At 38.7% G+C, this 25,712-nt stretch overlaps 1 protein-coding gene across 1 annotated transcript in view; it reads right to left on the bottom strand.

Moving 5' to 3' along the window:
• The window catches only part of LOC108667468, a gene marked incomplete at its 5' end in the record, with an annotated part of 34,719 nt that extends 13,681 nt beyond the window's left edge, over positions 1–21,038 (bottom strand). The window contains 1 exon segment of the mRNA XM_018154491.1: positions 20,982–21,038. Coding sequence (XP_018009980.1) covers positions 20,982–21,038 — 57 coding nt within the window.
• Positions 21,039–25,712: the final 4,674 nt, after the last annotated feature.

Here is a 25,712-nt window from a genome sequence, read left to right as displayed (position 1 = left end):
ATAATCGAGCAATTAATTGGAAATTTAGTCTGGGGAAATTTAATGTTTGCAAACTTCATTTCTTCTCGTTGCAGGATTTTGCCTCAAACACAACACAACTGCATTAATCTGTACTGTGGATTACAATTTTTTTTCTAATATGTCTCTGGTGTTCGAAATATTTTGGTATTACAGGAGCCACAAGAGCTGGTACACTGACGCCACAATCATATCATAATGCCATTAATCTCGCATGAAGAAGCTTAGGAAAGACGTTCATATTATTTAGATATCATCCTGGTTGCATCCTCACTCAAAAGGATTGCGAGCTGATGACGTTGTAGGAGTTTTTATCATTGATACTGCGTCATTTAGAAGACATATAACAGCACTAATACGGTTATTTTATTATTATTATTATTATTAATATTATTATTATTATCATGTACATGGATGATGCAGTAGCAGATTCTCATCACGTTCTGCACTGAAAGCTCCCCAAGCCCCACGTATATTTTTCTTTCATAAGCCACGTTGCGCCACCTTCTGGAATATCAATATGTGCTACCGTCCACATGCTTCCCAGGCTCAGGCATATTAAACGCTAAGAAGATCCCATAGAAAAAAAAACAGGAGCTTCGTACACATAGGGAGAAGATTTTACTCGTATGGGTACCCAAACTGTTTAGAAAAATAACTTTTGGTGCCATACAAGCATTTTAAAATAATTAAACTGAATGCTTCTAATTTTTTTTCGCAAAATAACTTTAAGTTCAAAATTAATTTTTATGTAACTTCCAGATATTTTTTGATCACACCTTTATTTTTATTACAATAATAAATGCATTACCGAGTGCGAACAGCAGAAGTTGACTGATTTTGCCCTCCTCTTGAACGCCCACTCAGGATTTGGTCAGCAAGCCCCTTCAAATCCCCTCACATGTCAGAGGCGGTCGTCTGTTAATATTGACGTCACATGGCCGGATGACATCTGAGGGAACCATCTGAGGGGGCCATCTGAATGAACCATCTGAGGGGACCATTAGAGGAAACCTATTGAGGGACCATCTGAGGGAACCATCTGAAGGAACCATTAGAGGAAACCTACTGAGGGACCATCTGAGGGAACCATCTGAGAGAACCATCTGCGCGAACCATCTGAAAGAACCATTAGAGGAAACCTACTGAGAGAACCATAAGAGGGAACTTACTGAGGGACCATCTGAAAGAACCATTAGAGGAAACCTACTGAGGGAACCATAAGAGGGAACCTACTGAGGAACCATCTGAGGGAACCTACTGAGGGACCATCTGAGGGAACCATTAGAGGAAACCTACTGAGGGGACCATCTGAATGAACCATCTGAGGGAACCATCTGCGCGAACCATCTGAAAGAACCATTAGAGGAAACCTACTGAGGGAACCATATGAGGGAAACTAAAGAGGGACCATCTGAGGGAACCATTAGAGGAAACCTACTGAGGGGACCCTCTGAATGAACCATCTAAGGGAACCATCTGCGCGAACCATCTGAAAGAACCATTAGAGGAAACCAACTGAAGGGACCATCTGAATGCAATGCCACTTCCCAAAGGCTATTGGTATTTGTTATTGCCAGTAAGAACATTTCTGGCATTGTAGCGTGATTGCTAGGGTTAACATAACTGGAGAAGATCATACAATACCGTATTGTCTTCACCGCCGCATTGCTTGAGAATGACTGCGTCATGAATATATCTTGGGCGGTGCATCGATGGCCACTGAACCTTTACGAGAGAATGGTTGATATCAGCATTGCAATATCGCTCGATTCTAGAACTGTTATACCAGTAATTCTAGAGCACTAATTCTGGTGCCATAATTAACTATTAAAATTCGTGGCTCTAGACAAAAATTATTATATTGGTATAGTCTACCGAAAAAAAGCAAAATAAATTCAAAATACAAATTGAAAGAAATCTTTGTAAAGACTATTCTAAATAATTACAAATAACAAAAATTGGTGAAGTGTAACTTTTGTTTAATTATAAATAGGTCACGTGGTTCTATTCAGAAAAAATTTCAGCGAATATCCATAATTTGTATTATCTTACTATCCATTGCACTCATCCCTCTTAAATTAAATATCATTGGACTTTTATAAATGTAAAATTTTACATTCGGTCAGGTCAGAGCTTGAGAGTTCGCCTTATATTATAAAGGCCACAAAGCCTCATAATTATGCCGGCTGCTTTCGTGGCCCTGGCCAATTTATTTATTCAGCCTTTAAATCCCTCCCATTTTCATATCTCGGAAAAGAAATACGATAGTGCCTTTCACAAGACCAAATAAAATATTAGCCTAACCTATTACGGAGCCTAATATGTATATGATATTTACTGAAGATTTCTTGGTAGTATTTCAAATGGATATTTCACGAAGAATCCTTCTCGATAACATAAGTAAATTACGATTTTATATTTTATGAGGATTCCATTGTTATATTTACATAGGAATCACACCTAAAAATAAAAATATAGTGACTCCACAAAGTCCCTATAGAATCCAAATCTTTTGATATTATTTTTGCCTCTTTAATTAGTGTGCAAATCGTAAGAAATACTTGAGAAATTCATGAGAATTTATACGGGGTCGGTAATTATTTAAAAATATCTACTGGTTTCACTGCGATATTTTTAATTTAAATAATTTATATCCAGAATAGTTCTCAGCTTCCTAAATTGTCTCATGCAACTCAAGTATTTCTTGAAATTAATTATGAAAATTGAAGAAGATAAATGCAGTTTCAGCAAATTTTTAACAAATTTGTAGAAAGTGTAATGAAGTTACAGAACCAACGTTTCCATTGTGTCTTTTACCTGTTGAAAACATCTCTGTAAACAAATAATCTAAAAATATCAGTGGAAAAAAAATAGAAAAACTTCATCAGCACTGAAATCAAACTATAAAAATAAATTTTGACGCGATACTGATTTGAATAAAAAACTAATTCATGAAAATACGATGTGTAATTTATAGCAAACACTCAAATTTGGGGGAAAATTCATAAAAGGAATTCTTCGTGGAATAATATTAAAAAACTTAAATTGCTTTCTATCTTAGAATAAAGTAAATCATTTCGGTGGAGAATACAGAATTTCAGATTTAAATTTGAAATTCAATTTTGATATTGAATTCGCTACGAAATTGGATTTACACAATCAATTTGAACAAAAAATAATTAAAGTTTTTTCTTGTTGTAGTTGAAAATCACTTCTCCATTCTGCCTCAGCAAATGAGCTGAGTGCACTTCGGAATTTCCAGCCAATTATTTAATGCTCTATCTAATGATGTACGTGTGATCACATTTGCAAACTACTTGAACACGTTTTTTCGAAACGCTAATTCTAAACATTACAATGAAATAATATATTGATAATACATCAATTTAAGTTTTTTGCAACTTTTACGTTGTTAGCAGCACTTTAGATGAAATAATTTTTAATTTCATAATCTGACATCAGATAGCCGGTAAACATGAAAAGTATCAAAACAAATTCTTCAACAGAATTTCATGACTCCCGACTGTTGGTTGCATCAACTCATCCGCTATTGTAAAATTGACGGAAACTTTAATGAAGTCTGAGCTCATATTTCAGCATAGGAGCATTGACGTAGTAAATTGGGCTACGTCTGGCCTGTCACCGGTGACGAAAGAGATCAGGATTTTGAAGGTCTTGATGCTGAAGTTCATGACATCAGAGGTCATGAAGTCAGAGGTCATGAAGTCGGAGGTCATGAAGTCAGAGGTCATGAAGTCAGAGGTCATGAAGTCAGACGTCATGAAGTCAGAGGTCATGAAGTCAGAGGTCATGAAGTCAGAGGTCATGAAGTCAGAGGTCATGAAGTCAAAGGTCATGAAGACAGAGGTCATGATATTAGAGTCAGAGGTCATGATGTCGGAGGTCATGAAGTTAGAGGTCGTGAATTCAGAGGTCATGAAGGCTAGAGGTCATGAAGTCAGAGGTCATGAAGTCAAAGGTCATGAAATCGGAGGTCAAAATGTCAGAAACCATGTTATTAGATGTACTGATGTTCAAGTTCACGACATCGGAGGTCATGATATTGGAGGTTCTTATGCCAGATATCATGTCGTTGAAGGTCATAAAATCAAAGGGAGTAATTTTATGTTATAAAGTGAGAGGCTAAAATAATGCAGAGCTTGATGGCAGCGGTCATGACATTGGAGCGCTTGATGTCAGAGCAGTTCGTTTAAATTTCACAAGGGAAGTTGGTCGCGTCAAAGATATTGTGAAATATTGAGGCCGCCCTTCTCTATAAAAGCTTATAAAAGCTGCCCCAGTGACTTGTTGACGACTGCGACGACGAGTCTGTAAAAGATGACTTTAAAGCGAGAAATGATTTTTAAAATGTTTTTTTTTTCGCTAAAGAGAGATTTTGAATCAAGAAGTCATAAAATCGGGGAGGATTTTATTCAAGTAGGCCTTATATAAAGAAGGCATTCAATCACGAATGTTTTAAATCGTGAAGCTTTGAATCAATAAGGCTTCAAGTCATGCCAATTTTATTTTGCTTGGTGTTTCATAAAAGCAAGATGTATGTTACAGATAAAATTATGACTAGTATAACATATAGCTAATGGTGACTTTGCTATCATTTTAATGAACTCTTTTTTGCCGAAATAAGGTACAATGTGAAATTATGTACACGCTGTTATGTAACGCCTTGTTATGTAACGATATTCCTACTCAATATATATGTTAACGCATCTTGTGGCTGTTAACATCATCACATAACTATAACTTTTATTGACCTTTTACGTGCTTCAGGCACAAGTTTGCTTTGCAAATAACTTCAGCTAAGCAAGTCAGGCCGCACTGCTCAGAGCTAACTTTATAATATATCAACTCTGCATAAACATCTTAAACCGCTCAACTTTTGTAATATTGTCAAAACTTTCGACCACTTCGACCAAAATTTCGTGAAATTTCGGGCTTTCGATATTCTTTGTTGCGTAAAAGGTACGATTGGAAAACTGTTTTATCAATGGGAAAACTCTTCAAAGAACAAAAGTGCTGTGACAGGCAATCGATATTCAATGATGCCAAATACTTCACGAGGTCTTCCGTTTAATCCAGTGAAAACTTTTCTATACTATGAAATTCTTGCTTCACCTTCTTACAATACTTGTAGTTCGTTCGCTCCAGCGTCATGAAACAAAATATTCGATCATAGGCTTCACAAAATATAATCACTATTTAAGTACAATATTGGCTAACGCAATGAGTAATCGTGCCGAAACTCTCAATCACAAACTTGTGTTGTAATCCTAATCAGCACTAATAACACACCACAATAACAAAATAACTCACTTGTATTAACATCAAAATTCAAAAACTTACTTATGATAAGAAAATCACTCGTTGGGTATATTTGTTCTAAATCTCACATGGCAAACTTCGTTTAGTGCGATTTACTTTCCAAACTATCCAGGTTCGCCAATAGTTCCAAGCCTCCTATTTCACATTCTATCAATCACGGTCCGCTTTCTTCGCGCTCGGGTGGCCAGTGCCCGCTGACAACTGAGATAAAAAGAATATAAATTTGCCTTCGGTGCCAAGAAGCCATAAACTGGCATAACGTCTTCGCCAGACTTCATAAAGAAGGTCCGCAAACGACGCCATGGAATTACCTTATTTTAAAACAGTCTCCGGTAAAAAGGACGCGACAGCGCGAGACCGAGAGACATGTACATAGTGTGTCCTGCACGTTCAACGAGCCGTGATCAGGAAAGAATTATTTTGACGCATTTCTTCAAGATTTGTACATGGTATCAAAATTTTTGTCATAAGATATGAAATCATCTTCAGGTGAGATATCATAAATATTTAAGGTAACATTTCAAAACCGTTCCTCAAACATTCTTTGTGGGATGTAAGAGAATTCTTCTGCCCAACATTCCAAGCAAGCTTCTCGAATAAAATTACGCTTTGGAAATGCCGCTTGGATATTTCGACAGAGCACTGGAATGTTTCAAATTTGCATGGCGCCTTACTAAAAGTAACATCGTTGTCGTAATTTTTTATGTTAACATTAATACTCAGAGGTATATTATCGCTTATACAATAGTTATATACCTGACATTTTGTTCAGAGACAGCAGATATGGTACTCCCAATTTCACTTATTCCAAGCACTGACAGAAAAAGAAATATTTCGCCGTTGGAGTATTGGTAATCTTTAATTACTTGAATTGGTCACTTTTCCGGAGCACGACTATCTAATACTAGAAGCGTTTGCTTATTCCTATCCGGCAGGAATTATGGGCTGGATATAGCAATGAAACACTCCATTTACAGATCATCATCTTCTCTTTCAAAATCTTTTAATTTTACTCAAAGCTTCGTATTTCACTTTGAATTACAAGTGATGGGAACACCGCAAGCGCAATCAGTGGTCAGAAAAAACCTTGAACAAAGTTTCTAAACTTCTGAAACTTCCCGTCTCCCCTTTCCACGATGCGGGCTTCAAACTGTAAACCAGATCTTCAGCTCAGACGCACCTGCACCCATTGTAGTTCCTTCATTATTTTCGGCAAAGAAAGCCCCAGCGTTGCTTCAAGAAAGCTACTGAGCTGAGCCGCTTTACATTACTTAAGGATGCGCAAGGCAGCTTATATGCTAACATAAAAGCGAGATGATAGGCGAGATGCCATAATGATACCATGGTCACTAATGGACCGTAGTGCCGTGCTCCACCACTAATAGGTCACAGTGGCACGCACTGTCAATTATGGGCCGTAGTAGCCCGCACTGTCACTAATCGGTCTTAGGTGCTACCTAAGGTTCGACTTAACTTTCATTAAGGTTTGAACTTCAAACTGTGACTTCATTCCTGGCCGGTGCTTTTCGTTCTTAGAGGAGCGAGCGGCAGCTCCTGCATTAGTAATGTTAATACAAAGCCGATGTGCGTGCGGCGTCAATCAACTCCATCTGCTTCGGCAGGCTTCAGCCACGACATTACCATATAAATTGACGCGTCTGTATAATACTGATAACATTCTGGCTAGGCTTACCTTAGGGATTTAAAACGTTTCAATTAAACTAAGATGAATCAAACAAAAATCAAGCTCGGATGGAATTTTTATGCTTTACAGAAACGGGCTAAATCAAGGAGTTGATTCCACTGTCGCCATTTTGAGTTTTATAAAGTTTATAATTGCTGAATTTCGTATTAACAAGCAGGTAAAAATTCAGTACGCACAGCCTCGAAATCGACAGGGTCTCGAAAGGGACTCAAAATGGCCCTAAAATTACAGAAAACGCAGCTGTATTTCACCATCTTTTTATTGTAAACACTTGCAGAAGATAAGCATCATTAGCAGTTTCTAAACTTAACATGTATCATCAAAAATATAATACTATCAATTTTCTTTTTTAATTATATACATGTATGTATTTTTACATGTATTGTACATGTATTTTTGGCATCTGAAATGATGTTGGTGCTGGTCTCCAAATTTTTTCAATGAAGATATTATGAACCAATGAAGAAAGACATTTTCAAATTCAACTACTAACGCGGATTTTTTTTGAAGGTTGGGCGATTATAAATTGTGAAATTTGGCAGTGATACCAATCGCAACAGATTGATAATATTATTCAAATACTTTCTTATTATCATGATTTAATTGCTGATTCTGCATGAGTTCCTTACTTTTTGACCATTAGCCTATACGATTCTCTAAGAACCCAAAATAAAAAAGAAGAAAAATAAATTAATGGCTGTAATATTCAGTCCAAAATGCACGAACAAATTTTTTGTTATCCAAAATAATCCAAAATANATTTGGCACCAGTGATATCAATCGAAACCGATTCATAATATTATTCTAATACTTTCTTATTATCATGGTTTAATTGTTGATTCTGCATGAGTTCCTCAACCATTTGTTTACCATAATACGATTCTCTAAGAACCCAAAATAAAAAAGAAGAAAAATAAATTAATGGCTGTAATATTCAGTCCAAAATGCACGAACAAATTTTTTGTTATCCAAAATAATCCAAAATAAGCGATAAATTAGAAGCAGATTTTTCACAGGATTAATGGCATTGATATACATTAATGAATCCCAAGCCATACCTTGGACTCACTCCCTAATACATTACCGTATCTAATTGCCCAGTTAGGATCTCGTGCCGGATTTATTGCCAGATAGATTTAGTTATCTTACTCGCTTCATAGTTCCTTTTGTTATCATGCAATAATAATTTGTTACGTCCAACTATGCATCTATGGGTACGTTTTCTACTGTGAAAAAATTGCCCCAGTCGTGCACCTCTGAATACAGAGCAGTTTACACAATTCCTTTTTAGAGGTCATAAATTGTGGAATTAATGCTAATGTGTATTACATAAAGGGCACGAATGCATTTCAAATCGTTCTATTTACTACTCGTCAATGATACTTAGCAAGTATTGTTGAACGGACACCTCTGGACCATAGTTATAATGAAATTCTCATTTATTATTTTGTTTAATTTCTCAGTAATTAATAATAATGATTATAATTATTTAATTATAGTAATAATTTCTCAATATTACTAAGATCTGTGGCAGTGAGGCGGGCTAGCGGATCAACTGATCCAAGGCGGCATTCTGAGGAGGATGAGTGGAGGCCTACATCTCGTCTTGTAGAGGATGAGTGAAGGCCTACATCTCGTCTTGTAGAGGATGAGTGAAGGCCTACATCTCGTGCTGTGAAGGAATGTCCGCATTATCGGAGGTCAAAGTCAGAGAATTAGAAGCCTTTGATGTGTTCGGATGAGAAGCCTGTGCCAGTAACAGGCTTCACCTCTGGACGCATTAGGCCATATTATTTTATTTGCGGATAATATAATTTACATTATATATAAATTTCATATCTTGCATTATCTAAATGCATTAATAATCAAAGTTTACGTTCAATTTTCAGTGTAATAACTAGTAAACTATTTGCTCCGCCGACCAAGAAAGCAAAGGAAAAAATATGTAATTAACTGCATTTAAAGTTTGATAAGAAACTGCGCAATAACTTCATTTTCTTACTCGTTTACAATCATGAGAAGTTGCAGCTCTTATGTGAGAAGTTGCATAACAATACTATTTAAATTACTATAATTATATGAGATGTTGCATTACGTACATTGATATTACAATCGATTTATAGTTGTAGCTCATACAAGAGAAGATACTATGTAGCTACCACAATTTAGGCAGCTGAATAACATGTTGTTGGATAAAACGCCGGCGCGCGTGAAGGACATTAGCAAAGAACAAGGGAGCTTCTTAGGAACTTGAGAGTCTTGAGTCTCAAGTTCCATGCTTCTTTCACTTATTCAGTAATGGCCTTTATAGGAACAGAGGATATAAGGGATCTTTTTAGTGAAACGGAGGATGAGGAGGATCCATTTAGATAAACGGAGGATAAAGCAGATCAGTTTTGAGAAATGAGGGATAAAACGAATTTTTTTAGAGGAACGGATGACAAAGGGAATACGTGTGCAGGAACGGAGGATAAACTAGATTCGTTCAGGGAAACGGAAGATCACACGGATTCATTTTGAGAAAAGGAGAATAAGATAAGACGGATTCATTTTGAGAAACGGAGGATAAAGCGGCTCTGTTGTGAGAAACGGGGGATAATGAACATTCGTTTTTCGATGGTGATGGTGGTATCATTTCGAGAAACGGGGGATAAAGTAAATCCGTTTGGAGAAACGGATCCCGCTGAACTGTTTCTGGAGACCTGCAGCAACCAGAGCTCGGGAACGGCGGTAACTCGAGATCTTGACTCCTATGGCAGAGCAATTCGTCGGCCCTTTACTGCCAACGACCCCGTGACATTCAGCGCCGGATGCGAGCACGCGAAGCGGTCGACCACGTACAGGATACGAGTTGCGGTCGCCGTGCTCGTACAGGATACGAGTTGCGGTCGCCGTGCTCGTACAGGATACGAGTTGCGGTCGCCGTGCACGTACAGGATACGAGTTGCGGTCGCCGTGCACGTACAGGAGACGAGTTGCTGTCGCCGTGCACGTACAGGATACGAGTTGCGGTCGCCGTGTACGTACACTATACGAGTTGCAGTCGCCGTGCACGTACAGGAGACGAGTTGCGGTCGCCGTGCTCGTACAGGATACGAGTTGCGGTCGCCGTGCACGTACATGATACGAGTAGATTTTTTTTCTCTTTAATTTAGCAAGCTCAGCATAAACGATTAAGAATATACATTGTCATCACTAGTCAATTTTAGAATCGACTTCATAAATTCTGCGTTTCCAGAAGTGTTGTTCAATTATTTATTTCAGCCTTACTAAATTGTCTAACGACTAGCTTTTACCGCTGCGGTTACTGATGTAACTTCTCTTTGATACGCATAGCATTGACAACGATCAATGAACCCGTATACATATGGTTGAACTAATAATCACTAAGTAAAAACGTTTCAGCATAATTTCACGATAGGAATAGCACTGACGACGGTTAATGATTCCGTAGTCTGTAGGTTGAACTAATAATCTCTAAGCACAAACGGTGAATTATAATTTAGCTATGCAGATAGCATTGATGACGGTTAATGAATCCATATAAAATGCTTAGAGTTACGAATGATCTCGTTAACAAAGGGATGTGCCAATAATCTCAGAGCGCATAAGGTGTATATAATTTCGCTGTACGCATAGCATCTTCTATGGATAATAAGTCCATAAACAGAAGGTTGAATTACGAATGATTTCGTTAACAAAGGGATGTGCCAATAATCTCAGAGCGCATGAGGTGAATATAATTTTGTTATACGCATAGAATCTTCTACGGGTAATAAGTCCATAAACAGAAGGTTGAATTACGAATGATTTCGTTAACAAAGCGTTGAACCAATACGCACAAACAGCGACGTATAATCTTGAGCGCGTCTGGGACCCAATTTACGAGCTCAACTTCGAGGATGAGGTAATGACAGCCTCCAGACTCTGCAGGAGGTGATGACAGCCTCCAGGCTCTGCAGGAACATTCGCCGAGCTCGTTAGCGACGTCAACACTGGTTTCCGTTACAAGGTTCGAGTTTGTTCAAATTATCTTGTTTATTTCGGGAAGAAAGCTAATTTAACGTGAAATTCGCTTTGAATTTTCATGTTAGTCAACTGCATTACATTTGTAATACCGCTACCAAGGAATAATTCTCAATCTCGTCTTTTTATAATCATTAATTGTTTAATAGTAGTACGCAAACAAAAGTATACTTAAAACTCTTTACCTGATAATGCAACGGCATTTAAATCGGCGGATTCGAGAAAATTTAAATTAAATTGAGTTACAATGTGGAAAAAGTTGAAAGGTTACTAGAATTACCAGCGACTGCCACGAAACCTAAATTACCCACTAACATCCTCTGATTAATACAATCACAAATATTTCCCATCTGCCACTGCTCGGCGGCCACTTTTAATTTGCTGAGTCACGTCTTGTGCCTCTTGATACAAAATGGAGGGGCCTGTAGTCTGCTCAGCAGCCCTTCATATTTGAAATGTATCCTCGAACACAACAGGCGAGAAAATTCATAGGTTATATTGTCTAATAGCAGGGCACTTTTCTCCACGTAGCACTATATAACTCCCAGGTTAAATTTGACCTAACGGGGTCAAACTAGGTCAAGATGACCTACACAAAGGCAAGAATTTCATCACTTTTCGGACAGATGTTCTTTACTTCAATGAGTGCACACATTCACTAACCAGCCTCCGCAGAAGGCTGTTTAATTATGTCTTGTCTAGGCGTAGGCAGCAGAGTTATCAGCTCCACAAATGCCGTGATTTGCTGAACACGATTGCTTGGCAGCGACGAGCCGACGTGTGGGACGCTAACTGGAGAAATGAGTTAGACTTTGTCCGAATAATGATGCACTTTGTGCCCTTGTTTGCGTCATCCTGACCCAGTTTGACCCGGCAAAAGGTGCTACGTGCTTTCTCTGCTTTTGCTGGGGGGGAAAAAGTGGGTCACTTTTCGGAAAGCACGGCCGGCCCACTCATTTTTATGAGAGGCAAGAATACATCACTGAAGATGACATTGCGTTACTCACTTAGCAAATTTCCAAATTGATTATTGATATCTTGGATGAAATTGATAACTGAACGAAATTTTGTTTGATTTTTACGCAGGGATGCAGTCACAAGCCGTTGTGTAAGAGGAAGGACTTGAAAGAAACCGGGCTGATTTTTTAAACTTTTATTTGCCAATCCAAAGACTTTTGTCAGAATTCGCTGGAGTGAACTCCAAGTCACTAGGGACCGTTACGCCAGTTTGCCAATACTTCTACGCCATACTCCATGGATTATGTCATATTTTTTTCAAAATTTTCTTAAGGGCGGGAAGTGGAAAGACGACCTGAGCGAGGTTGGACATGAGACATTTCCCCTTTTCTTGAAGGGAGAAAACCAATACAAAAAACCTGCATTCTCTAAATAGCATCATCTTTGTATAGGCTGTCTTTAGCATTTTCTTACCAGTTTCTCACAGCAGAAAACAAAATTTGACAGCTCAAGAAAATCGACATCATCAAAAAATGAGGAGCGCGCAAAACAAGTGTTGCAAAAAAATTGCGTGAATAGAACAAGGTCTTCTAGGGCAGCAACACTAACATAGGAATGTCAGTAGCATGTGCTACTGACATTGAGTGAGAATGCGGCACTACCAAAACTTCACCCACCACACAGGCAGTCCGTTTTTTTTTTTGTATCGCCCCTCATATAGGGGAACGGCCTGTGTCTCTGGACCGCGTATGCAACGTGTCTCTGGACCGCGTATGCGACGTGTCTTTGGACCGCGTATGCAACGTGTCTTTGAACCGCGTATGCGACCAGTCTTTGGATGCGTATTTATAATACATATGCACCTCAGCGAGGCTGGTCGTAATGCAGTTAGTGGCTGTTAGGCAGCCTTGACGAGTCTTAGGACCGCGTATGCGACGAGTCTTAGGACCGCGTATGCGATTTGTCTTTGATCCGCGTATGCAACGTGTCTTTGGACCGCGTATGCGACCAGTCTTTGGATGCGTATTTATAATACATATGCACCTCAGCGAGGCTGGTCGTAATGCAGTTAGTGGCTGTGAGGCAGCCTGGCTTTAATAAGCGCGGGGCTGCGATGACATACAGAGAGTGGCGTAATTTACTTGTGGGGATCATGGTAAAATCGTGAATTGCGGATTTGCATCTCCTTCTGCAAATAAATAGGGATTTTTACCATCTTATTGTTATATCATAATGATGTTTGAATTTTACTATCATTTCCTAGGTAATAAGTCCCGCTCAATATTAAGAACACTCTTCAGTGGATTATTTAGCGAAATTTTTGACTCTCTAATGATTTCACAATCGGGCAAAATTATCCGAAGAAGCGTATACTTTCATTTCTAGTTATTAATTATATTTTTACTTCCAATACACATAAATTTATCTCATGTAAACACCAATCTGCCCTCCTGGGTCGATATCGACAGCTTGGCACACTCTGACTGGACAGAATGTAGCACTGTCGTGTTTGCGGTGCCAGACACACACACAATAGCAAGTCTTCATCTCGCGGGCGCGGTGTCATCAACGTGTAATTGAAGCTCATATCGCCGCACTCAGGCCGCGTCCAAACATACCCGTTGTTTTTTATGGAAAACTATGTAAAGTTTGTCGTCATGGAATAGCTTGATAGCATTCGTGTTGAGGTTTTAATTTATGTACAACATGGTATTTAGGAATTTTTACGCCTAATAATGTAAATTTTTCGTCAATTCGAAGAATTATATGTTCATTTTTGGGGCTGAAAATGAATTCTGAAGAGTGATAGGCTTATTTACGAAGCTGTAATTTAATAAAGTTCGATATCTCACTCGATTATTCTTGAATGATGTTAGATGTTTTTTGTGAATGATTTTAGATGATTTAGAGGCATTCGTGACGTTTAAAAGAACGAGGTTTTGATAAGAGTAATCCTAATACGCCCAATTATTTTCCAATTTGGCTCTCCACAGCACAAGCACAAATTTATGCATATATGTGTTCATAAATAAATTACTTGACCGCAGTTATATTACCAGATATTTGAACAGGATAGCCAGTCATCAAAGACTATAAGCGAAGCTTTCAACCAGCCCCTGTGACGAGAAAATGCTCATTTAAATGCCCTAAAAATCTAAATATGGATTTTTTAACGCTAAGTTAGGAAGGCATAAAAATAAACACTGAAAGCTGAGCGTTCTCATCCTGCAGGCCTGTTTTCACATCGACCTAGGTATTGTTAGGCACCAGGATGCAAATCGCTGTCATTTTTTAGCAAGCTACCACAACCCTTAGGCCTCTCGTGGCAATCTAAGGGCGGAGTATGACCTATGAAGGGAATGCACAGTGCAATCTCAGAAGGGGGAAGAAAAATTCAAAGTAAATTATAAATTTTGAGAATTTCAGAAACTATTTTACAGAAAGAATTTTCTACAAATTATATTTTTTCTTTCAGTTGTGATTTTCGTGCGTCAATGTACTCGGCTGCACATGATATAAATGACCTTTAAACAGCGTATAATCTCAGAGTATCTGAGCATAGTCACCGAAGAGCGTGTAATCTAGGAGAGAGCAAGAGAAACCGCAAAAAACGCTATCTTTGGAAGTTACTGAAATGTTTGTAAACAGACGAAAGATCTTCTCAGCCATTTTTTTATTCCGCTGATATCCGTTTGCTATTAAAATCAATCCCTCGTGATATATGTAAGTGTATCAACACTGTATATCTCGCATTGTTAGCTCTTTTATTATTGAAATGCCTCTAGAAATATTTATCCACTTAATTATTCATGAAATGTGGCAAAGATCTCCGATGAAGCGTTGCCATTCATGCATCCCATGCGATTCATCCATTCGTAAAAATACACTAATAATAAATAAATATAATATAAATAATAATAATAATATGTATTCGTAGGATCCGTGATATTCCCGTTGCCTGCCCCGATTGCTATTCGGTGCATCCCTGAGACTTTCCATGATTTACGGCGCTCCATCTGATCTCCTGTCTTCGGGTCGTAAATTCCTGACACCAGAAAAACATCGACAATAAAAATAATATTCCGCCATATTTATTGGGGAAATCGACGAGCTCGGCTTTATCAAAAAATATCGAGATAATATTATTGGGATATTGGGGGAAATATTATTGTGTTGGAGGGGAGCACACTATACACTGTTTCTCTCAATGTGCGAGAATTTTTATTGTGAGGTGAATACGCTCTTTGCTGTTCGACGCACGGAGCTGAGGCAGGGAAGCGTAGCTATACAAATTATACCATCACAAAATAATTCTTGTAATGACAGAACTCTAGTGCCTTCGTATGTAATTCCATGACCCTACAGCAGATGGCCCCCACAATTCAATTCATTAAAAAAATGCGCTTCTAGGTCATTTGGATGCCACTGTGAGTAAATCTAAGCAATTTAGGGAAATGTCATTTTGCATTTTGTTTGACAGCACATTTTTTATTTGAAAAAATCTCTGAGTCGAGAAAGACTTCCTAGTTGTGCCACTGCAGGAATCTTTGTTATTTCTTCGTTCATTCGTTGTTCGGACGATCTAAGTTCGGACTAACTAAGTTACCAGGCAAGCCCTGAAGGGCAGATGTCTGATGAACAAGCACGCTGAGGGCCACGCACAACTGTCGGCTCTCGTATAGGAATTACTGAAGAGATTTGCAGTATATTGACGTGAACTCACCGTATACTTATGGTCGTATAGTAATTACTGTAGAGATTTGCAGTATATTGAGGTGAACTCACTGTATGCTTGTGGTCGTACCGGATTTACCGTGAAGATTTGCAATACACTGACGTGATCGAGCGGTATACTTAATATGGTCGTACCGGATTTACCGTAAAGATTTGCTATGCATTGACGTGATCGCGCCGTACAATTATAATCGTAGGTCACGGTGCTTCTCTCTGCCGCTTTTATTTGTCGGTTCCTTCCGTCCGAAATCTTTCGTAATTCTTCAAGTTTCTGATGTCACGCCTGGTTGTATTGATTCAAAATTCTGGTAGTCAACTCGATATTCATGGTAATTAAATAATTTGAATTTTTTTGCATTCTACAGGGAAGAAAGAAAATGGAATTAACACAGTTGAAAATTACTGTCACGGGGAAAATCATTTTGCGTGATTCTTGAAGTCAGCCAATAACGGATAAATTAATTTCAGCACATTGTCGAATTGTTAATAATTTATCCTAGTAGAACTCATTTAGCATTTAACGATATATATGCAAGCATGCATCAAGAACATATAAATAGTCGTTAAATGTGACCCGTAATCCCCTCATGACATTTCTCATTAATTTTGCAGCCGAATCAGGTGAGAGTTTTTGAAGAAAACTGGCCGTTTGACTGTGCGACTCACTTTCCAAAAACTCCACGGACAACTGAACCAATATTTAACTAACTCGGCACCATGGGAATTGCTGCAAGTTCAACACCTGACTTGTTTTTGTCTAACAAACACAAACATTTTTGTTTTGTGTATCTTGCAAGAGAAAAATTGTCTTTAATATATAATATGAGCAGTTTTTAAACTACATTCTCTTATTGCTGTCTTAAATCAGAATGTTAGTTAATAGTAATAGACTGGAGAAACTGACGTAGATTGATCAACAGATAACAAAAGTTGGTAGGTCTAGAAACAAGAGTCATTTCGTACCATAAATAAAATTTTTTGGCAAATTCAATAGATGCATGTTAGCCTACTGTATTGAGAAATTTTCAAATACCTAACTTTCAGAGATATAACATAACAATTTTACAATTTTATCTTTTGAATTATCTTACTATAAGGAAAGTTGTAATTTTAAATATAGTTTTTTTCAATTCATGTCTATAATTTATTTCAAAAGATACCATTTCAAAAGGGAACAAAAACTTGTTTAAATTGCGTTTTAATTTTTAGTAAACTTGCGATTTAAGCAAACAAGTGACATCATTTCTTTATTATCAATTTAATATCAAAATTCCTTAAAAACAATAAATATGTTTTTTATGAACCCGTAAACGAATGAAAAAATGTTTTTTTTATTATCAATGTTGAGAGGCAGTAGATATAAAAATATAACTCAGTACTCACTGCAGTGAGTGACAGAGAGCGCATTTTATGGTCAACGAAAACGTGAAGTCACGGACGGACGGACGGACAAACGGACGGACATGACGAGCACAACAGCGCACTTTTTTCCATAAATGAATTTTTTTACCTTTTTTCATAAATCGAACTATCGGAGTAATACTATGGCATAAGACACCGATGATGACAATTATCTGTTAAACCATTATCAAGAACGCTTTAAGGACAATTTGCTAAAATTCGCTTCAGCTTGAGCGCCTGCGCTGATTGCGTATAAAATCTCGAGTTTAAATTCTTAAGCCTCCACAATAATTAAGATAATCCGGCTTAAAAGGATTGAAATCTTGTCAATAACTTAGAGAGAAATCTAGCAAGAGGACCAAACTTTCGCCTAAGGGATCGAAATTCCACCAATATATTTGGAACAAATCTTGCCAAAATAATCGAAATCTCGCCAATTATTTTAATGAAAGTCTTGCCAAAGGAAAGAAATTTTGCCCCTAAATAGACCAGATTATTTCGATTCTAGTTTTGCTTGCATTTTAAAAAAGAGTTTAGCCAGACAGAGGAACTAACTCAGTAACTTTGTGTCCGCCCTAATAGATTGTAAAATTCAATCAAGATGTCGGGTCAAGTATAATTCTGTGTATAATTCTGTGTATAATTAATTTTGAATAAACTTCTTTGTTATTTTTTTAGCCATTTGCCTCCTCAATTTCAAAAACACTAATCGATCTTTTAAGGAAACTGCTCTTTTATAATGCAATAGAAATGTGGTTGCTTCAGGTTTAGCTGAATCCGAGAGGTCTCTCTCGGGTATTGTCGAGCCAAAGTCTGAGTCGAACTTGTTGTCTGAGCTCCGGCTTCAATCGGATTAAATCTAGAACAGATTTTGGAAATAATCGGATTTCTACAAATTTTCATCTTCACTAAGCAAGATCAGGGCCTTTGAGATCAGTTTTAACAAGTCCTTATGTTAGAGTCAGATCATTTGATTTAACGAGTTCTGTTTACCCGACCTGTTGCTGAAGCCAAACAATCTGTTTCAGTGAGATCTGTTTCCTCCTGACCTTCTGTTGCTGCCACAATCCAACCATCTGTTGCAGCCAGATAATAGGTGCCACTACACTATCTGTTACCTAGAGATTTTCTGTCATAACAAGTCTTTTTGAAGCAACAAGAGCATTTATTATAATCCCACCATCTATTGCTGCGTGACTATCTACATTATAAAACCACCTGTTGTTTCCATTACGAAACAATAAACCTTCCACAGTTTTTACGAGTTTCTCTACTAGCAGAATCTGGCGATGGCTTGCAGAGGATCTTGGATTGAAGTCTCATGCAAATTTGATGGAATATCGAAGTGGGATTAGCTCGTCCCCAGACAGCGACATTCTGTGCCCAGCAGACGTGACGTGACCGTGCATAACGCACTTTGGATTGAGATCGTGCATTTAAGGTAAATCTTCGGAAACAACGGAAGAGCATCAATTATATTGTTTGGCAGAAGTTTATTATTCTAAAAGTGATCCCGTTCAACGTAGATATTTGACGTTAGTTTAGAGTTTGGTTTAGATTTTAAGATTATTGCGAAGATCATTCTAGAAGACGAAATTCCTTCGTTCTGAGGAAGCATAAAAATTTGCTTCTTGTGGAAGCATATAAATTCACCGTTCCCAAATTTAAAAAATATTATTTCATGCTAAAGTATTCGTTATTTATTAAATTAGTAATGTATCCTTCTTGTATAACTGAAGTGTGACTCTAAACAGACGCGGTCAAAGCAACGTATCCTTTTGTCATAGTTGAAGTGCGACTCACTCAGTGAAGTATGGGTCGAAAGGTGCAAGTAGATGGAGTGTGTAGTTAAGACATTTCAATTAACTCTGGAGAGTCTCTATCCAGTAATAATTTGAAATGGATTATGCATGTTATAGTTTAATCTAATGTTATTTCCGTACAATAAAAACAATGTAAATTAAAAGGCCACATGCGAAGAAAATCAAATTTATAACAAAGTTTAGAGAGGATCGTATAATTAAATAGATATGACAAACGACCCAGACCAATATTTTTTTTTCTCAGAACACCGTGACTTTTGAAAACGTAGTTTTTAATTAAAAATAATGCTAAATTGAGCCCCCTGCGTCCGTTATGAATTTATTCAGATTTTGTTTATTCTCGCCGAAACAAATTTGTTAAAGCATATTTAAGTTCTTCTATGACGGTAACTATTATATATCTCTGCCAAAACCTCAACAATAAATTAAATAAGTTATTAGGAATCGATTGCATGCAGAAGAATAAACTATATATAAAAATATTACAGCGGCATGGGTGACAACTGAACCGCTCGCAACATGTCGGTCTGTGATTCATAAATTGTTAATTTTTCTCGGGAATCTCGCTCGCTGGGAAAATATATCTTAGGCATTATTTTCCTCAGGGATCGTTAGTAGATCAGATATCCTGGCAAATGTTACCCGTTGGTTTTCTGGTCTTCGCCTCCCAGATAAGCTAGAAAGTTATAACCCGTTAGGTTTTTAAATGGGAGTGAGATACCGCAATTCTTTTGTGGCGCGAGATGATTCGGAACTTAACAGAAAGGAAGGAAATGAAGTGAAAATGGAAAGAATAAAACTCAGTACTCACTGCAGTAAGTGACAGAGAGCGCATTTTCTCGGCGACGAAAACGTGAAGTCACGGACGGACAGACGGACAGACGGACGGACGGACGGGCATTGCGAGCACAATAGTGCATTTTTTCCATAAATGAGAAAATGCGCTAAAAATAAGAGCATGAAACGATTATTTTTTGGTAACCTTGTGATACGCAACCGGTGGCTAAGTAAGTCGGCTTATCTTTCAGAATGGACCCAAAACTTGACTTTTCTGACTCATTGTCAAAATTAATTTCTGTATAATGAATGATTTTACGATAATCGATAATTTACCTATACATTTATTAAGTGAAATAAGAAATTAACTGAAATAAAAAATAAGCACTCACAATGCAAATAGTTGATTTCAAAGCTATTTCATTCAAGTGTAATATTCCCTCAAATCCGACTTAGCAATCTGGAGTCAAATGATCGATTGCGTTCATTATTGAGCAGTAAAATTTCTATAATGCGATAAATTATACCTGCAAGAAAAAAACGTACATTTTAGCTGTTGAAAGGTGTCGTAATTAGCGAAACATTTACAACGACGTTGGGTAGTAAAAGTCACGTTGATTAGCGACCCTGCTCAATAAACACACGGACGATTCCATCGCCTATATAATTTTTGAAAAATATAAATCATGTTTCAAACATTAGCAGCGATGGATTAAATTCGGGATAATCAATGAAACTGATACTATTTCTAGAATTATTGTTAAATTTTAACAATATTGAGGGCTGAACCTATGGAAACAGCGGAACATCTGTAGCCAAGTTGAAAATAGTTTACATGGATGCCGGAGCGAAGAGGCTGCTATCATTTGCTAGTCTTCAAACAACAATATAATGAAGGTTGTAAAAAATTAATCCAAAATTTAAACTAGTGCAGAAAATAATAAACAGTTGACAGTCTGTATTGAGCTTTAATTTCTTAATTTTCCTCTTGTTATTCCAATGGTTGGGATGTCAGTATTTCTAACATGTAAAGAAAAATATTATATTATCAACATATAAAAATATGTTCGGTGTATTATCTAACTTATTTATGTAGCTTAAAACTACCATGAAATCAGTGAGGTACTATGATTGAAGTGCAAATTTTATTATAGGATTTTAAAATAGCTAAAATTATCTTAATTTTAGTCACAAACCTTCATCGCTGAGCGGCTGCGCGTGCACAACCGAAGCAATCACCAGACCGAGAACCATCAGATTCAGAAGGGCCACGATCTTTGCTGCCTCCATTGTTAGAGAATACAATTCGTTTTACGTTCCAGATGAGTGCGAAATTTAGAAACTAATTCCTATAATCTGTGGGGCCAAAAAAAATGAGAATTGAATTTAGGGCTCTCAGAACATACTTCTACTATTTTACCAACAATTTATTTGTCTATTATTTTCGACAAAGAACCTAAACACACACTATTCAGATGTAAACATTGGAATGACGCTAAGCAATAACAGTTCTGCTGATCTGTAATGACCTTTGCGAGTACAGTGAGACTAGAAGACTCGAGCGACTCCTAAGACTGGCCTGAGGGCAACGTGACTGGAGACCGACTGTGCCCGCGACACTTGCCGAACTCTCTCGCCCTCTCCCACGCTCTCTTTTCTGCACCGCAATTGCGCCCACTCCTGCTGCTGCACCGCGCGTCCCCAACAGATGGTGGCAGACGAGAGGCAATTCCTCAAAATTAGATGAAACCAATGACGGGGTGTACATAAAATCCTTGGTTAAAATCAACAGATGGTGGCAGCCAAGAGGCAAATCCTCAAAATTAGATGGCGGCAATGACGTGTGTACATAAAATTCGTGGTTAAATCAACAGAAGGTGGCAGGCGAGAGGCGTACTCAAAATTAGATGGCGGCAATGATTGGGTGTACATAAAATCCGTGGTTAAATCAAGTAATGGTGACAGCCGAGACGCACCTCCTAGATCAAAATTTGAGGATGACTATTTAATTTTGGGTGTATATAAAATCCGTGATTGCAGCCAACTGATGGTGACAGCTTAAAGTCACCATGCAACAATTAGAAATTGAATAATTACCAAAACGGCTGCACCAATTCATTTGTGAACAAATTTGTATTCTCGAATGTTAAAACTTGTTAACGAGGTTCCGGAAGTTCGCATTCTGCCGAAGGCAAGTAATGATTTGCGCCAGCAAATCTGATAGAATAGAATATTGAGCTAACCTGCTTTAATTCCCAAATTAAACATCTCTCGTCATGCTCGTGATCTTCATTGATAACGAGTTCATTTAGCAGCGTGAACATCTTTGTCAAATTAATTCAGGTAGTATACGCTTGATGCAACTAATCAGGAGCATATGGTACATATTCGTTTCTTATGTCGAATGGAATTGAATTTTTTTTGTGTATCCACTGTGCAATACTTGACAGTTGAAAATATTCCATATGAAATTGAAAGAATCTCATTTATCTAGATACAAAATATCATGAATAAAACGTTTCCTGGAACCTCACCACGATATTTCCTGGAATTCATGATACTTCAGTACGCCACGTAAACCGACGCTGCGAGTCCCTCGCTCCCCAATTTCTGTTCTCTTCGGTTGGCTGTTGCTCGCGGTGGGGGCTTGGAAGAGATCGGACGACTCGCTTTGCTACGAACAAAGTAGCTAGCCGACCAACAGTTCTACGTGCCAATGAGCTATTCGGGAACTGCGTCGTTGAAGAATTTCTCTTTAATTACCGTGGCTGCATTTGTGCAGTCCATTGTACGGGGAGGCGTCGAATATTTCTTGCCCCCAATGCTGTCCGAGTAACATGCCGCCGTTAAACATGGAGTTGGGGGCACCTTACTTAGGTTAAGATAAAATATTGAACCACATCTGAAATACCGAAATATCTAAAATACGATAGCCGTGAACAAATTTCTTTTTTTTTACAGGAAAACTTTTCTTAATTTTCAGAAACCGACAATGGAGACAACTTATCAATGACGTCCCAATGAGGAATTTGTAAGAAGTCTGAAGTTTGAAGCCACCATTTGGCCGCACCAAGACTTGTTCAAAGATGGGCAAACCTTATTTGTTGTCTCGCTGGATGTTGATACCGTGGGGCGAAGAATACCAGAGAACTGCTGAGGGCAAGAAATGGTCTCGGTAAAAGTGATCAAAGCGCAGTTGCTTCCAGCTGCGCACAAGAACACCTGTCGACATAAATTTTAGAAGCGCTAATTATTTCCAGATGCCTGCAAAAAAAGATGTTAATTAAATGGTTAAAGGCGCATAACAATTCCGGGTTAGTGCAGGTGCGTCTGTCGATTAAAGTGATCAAGTTGCATTATGAAGAGCTGTTCTCCCCAGGATCGAGCTGGCTCATGACTAGCAGACTGATTCTGTACGACCCTTGCTGTTGTTCAAGACGCTGCAGACCCAGACCACGCTTCCGTCGTATCTGAGCGTCGACCATGAGGGCGGGGAGCATGGTCGTCCTCGCAGCTTGGGTCCCGAAGGGCAGTGGACCGCAACTACCGCACATCTGCCCTCACGTGGGCCGTCATCAATCGTTGCTCAGGATCTCAGTGTTAGTGGACCCACGCAAGCAGTACTTGCTTCCGATTAGTAAGTGAAGTACGTCTGTTTTTATGCGTGCTTATCGCTTGCTTGTTCCGTTTTATGTGCGTTATTCGGTGATGACTTTCGTTGGGGAAATGAGACTCTGCTTTTGTATGCTTCGTTTTGGGCATCCTCTTCTTCCCTTCGTCATAATCCCAAATAACAGCAGCGTTGCCTTTTTTTAACGTGATTACCCTGTCATTTATAGACTTTATTAATACTGAAATGTTATTGTTCTCTTATTGCGTTTTTATATGAGCCTCTGCATGCTTATCTCGGGCTTGTTTGCATGATTTTCGTGGGTTTGTAACGTGTGTAGAGTTTTCTCCATTTCAATAGTGTTCATTTTAATCCGCATTTCGTGTTTGTGCATATTTATCCTGCTCTGGCGGTTGGTGCACCTCAGTCTTCCGTCAACCCTAAGGGCGGGGATCCTGGTCGTATTCTCAGCCTGGGTCCCGGGGCTAAGTGGACCGCAACTTACGCACATCTGCCATCATTTCGGCCGTCAATCGTCGCACGTCATCCTAGTGGACCCACGCAGGTAGTATCTGCCTTCGTTTAGAAAGTGAAGTACGTCTGAGGTGATTTTGATTTTGCGGGGGTGTTTGGAGTCAAGGTTTGTTGTGGATATTAGTTATTCAGTTTATGCTAAATTTAGATACCTAAGTTCCTAGTACCCACCCGTCCTCTTTTCTTCTCTCCCTTGTTGTCCCTCTTGACGGCCCTGGTTTGCACTATAGGCCTGATGACCTTCCGGTCTGAGGGGAAAGCACCTGGTAAAAAAGCATCCCATCAGACATTTGACGTTGGCTCATTGTTAATTAAACATTGTTGCAACGTGATTTGGTTGGTGGGATGAATAACGAGACAGGGTGCCAACCACTTCTTCTAATTTATTATTCTCCTTCTAACTCCTTATTTAATTTGTGGCCTTGTTCGAGTGTCGCTTCATCAGAGTGTGGCCACTAATTGGCTTAGTGTGAATGCCGCTTCAGCAGAGGGCGAGTGCAGTGAACAGCAGCGAACGTCCAATCCCGTTTAACTCAGTCTAGACTCTTCGAAGTACGAGGCGATTTCGTCAACTTGATCGAACTGCAACTATCGAAGTGTAACATTCTGCCTCATGTCTCAGGATGTAAGCGTTTCTAATCGAAGTAATCTAAAGGCAACGTAAAAATACGAACTGCTGTTCAGCTGTTTAAACAATCTATATAGCTGGCGATTCACCGAGAATAGTTTTTGCAGCTTCTTAACTTATATTAAACGATTTTCTTCACGAGTCGCTCATAATGTCTGTACTGCGAGTACCACAGAAATAACGACTTAAAATTGGTATGAAGAGTTGCGTGATAGACTTAAAGAACTCGAGATTAATATGTGCTTTGTATTTAAAATAAATGTTGTGCGCGTGGTCGGTAGAGGAACCGGCATTCGGAGAAACGTGTTTCCTTTTTAATTGAATACTATAATTATCGAGTCCCGACTCGAGAAGCGACGTGCAGGTACACACGGAGTGTTCAGTAACGTCAATCCCGTGCGAGCGGAGGCCCGACAGTGTCCATAACAACAGATCATTGTCCGTATTCCGCCAACATTAGGCATCCCAACGCGACCAAGCAGAAAATGAACGCAAGCCTCGCAACTAGCATGGAGATGAATCCCCGCCGAAAGACAATGGCGAGAACCAAGCCGCGAGAGGAAATAGCGTCAACTGGCTAAGTATTAACATAAAGAGATGGTGGCATCAGCAACAGTGATCCTGGACGGTGAGGCTGGACCCGAAGTCCATATTCCCGAACGGCGAACCGATTGCTCAAGCCGGATCTTTCAAGATAGGCTACCTAAAGGCTAGCTGGCTAGATACCTTCATGAAATGTTCTATTATATTTGTGCCTATCATTCCAGTATTTATTTAAATATTCCTTGTGTATAAACCTAGTGTCATGGCAAAGGAGAACATGTTTTGTTGCCTTCAACTCTTCAAGTCCTATTAGGCTAGTAGACTAAGAATAAGATTAGTTGCTAAGCTAAGTAGGCTAACTAACTAACTACCATAACTATCTTAGAGAGGCTACCCTACCAGCATTATCATACAGAAGAGGCGTGTAACGCAGCCGTCATCTTCACGGCTTTTGATACAAAGTGCCCACTGCCCAGCAGCCCACCACAACAGCGCCGGCGGCTGGCCGCTGTAGCGCTGTGCAGTCACTGGCTGGGGTGCAACAGGTCCTACCGCAACAGCTACTCCTAACGTAACCTAATCAATCTAACCTAACCTGCGCCGCCTGTTGTG

The sequence above is a fragment of the Hyalella azteca genome, unplaced genomic scaffold (assembly GCF_000764305.2).
Source record: "Hyalella azteca isolate HAZT.00-mixed unplaced genomic scaffold, Hazt_2.0.2 contig11290, whole genome shotgun sequence".
Lineage (NCBI taxonomy): Eukaryota > Metazoa > Arthropoda > Malacostraca > Amphipoda > Hyalellidae > Hyalella > Hyalella azteca.
This window is presented reverse-complemented; position numbering and strand designations above follow the sequence as displayed.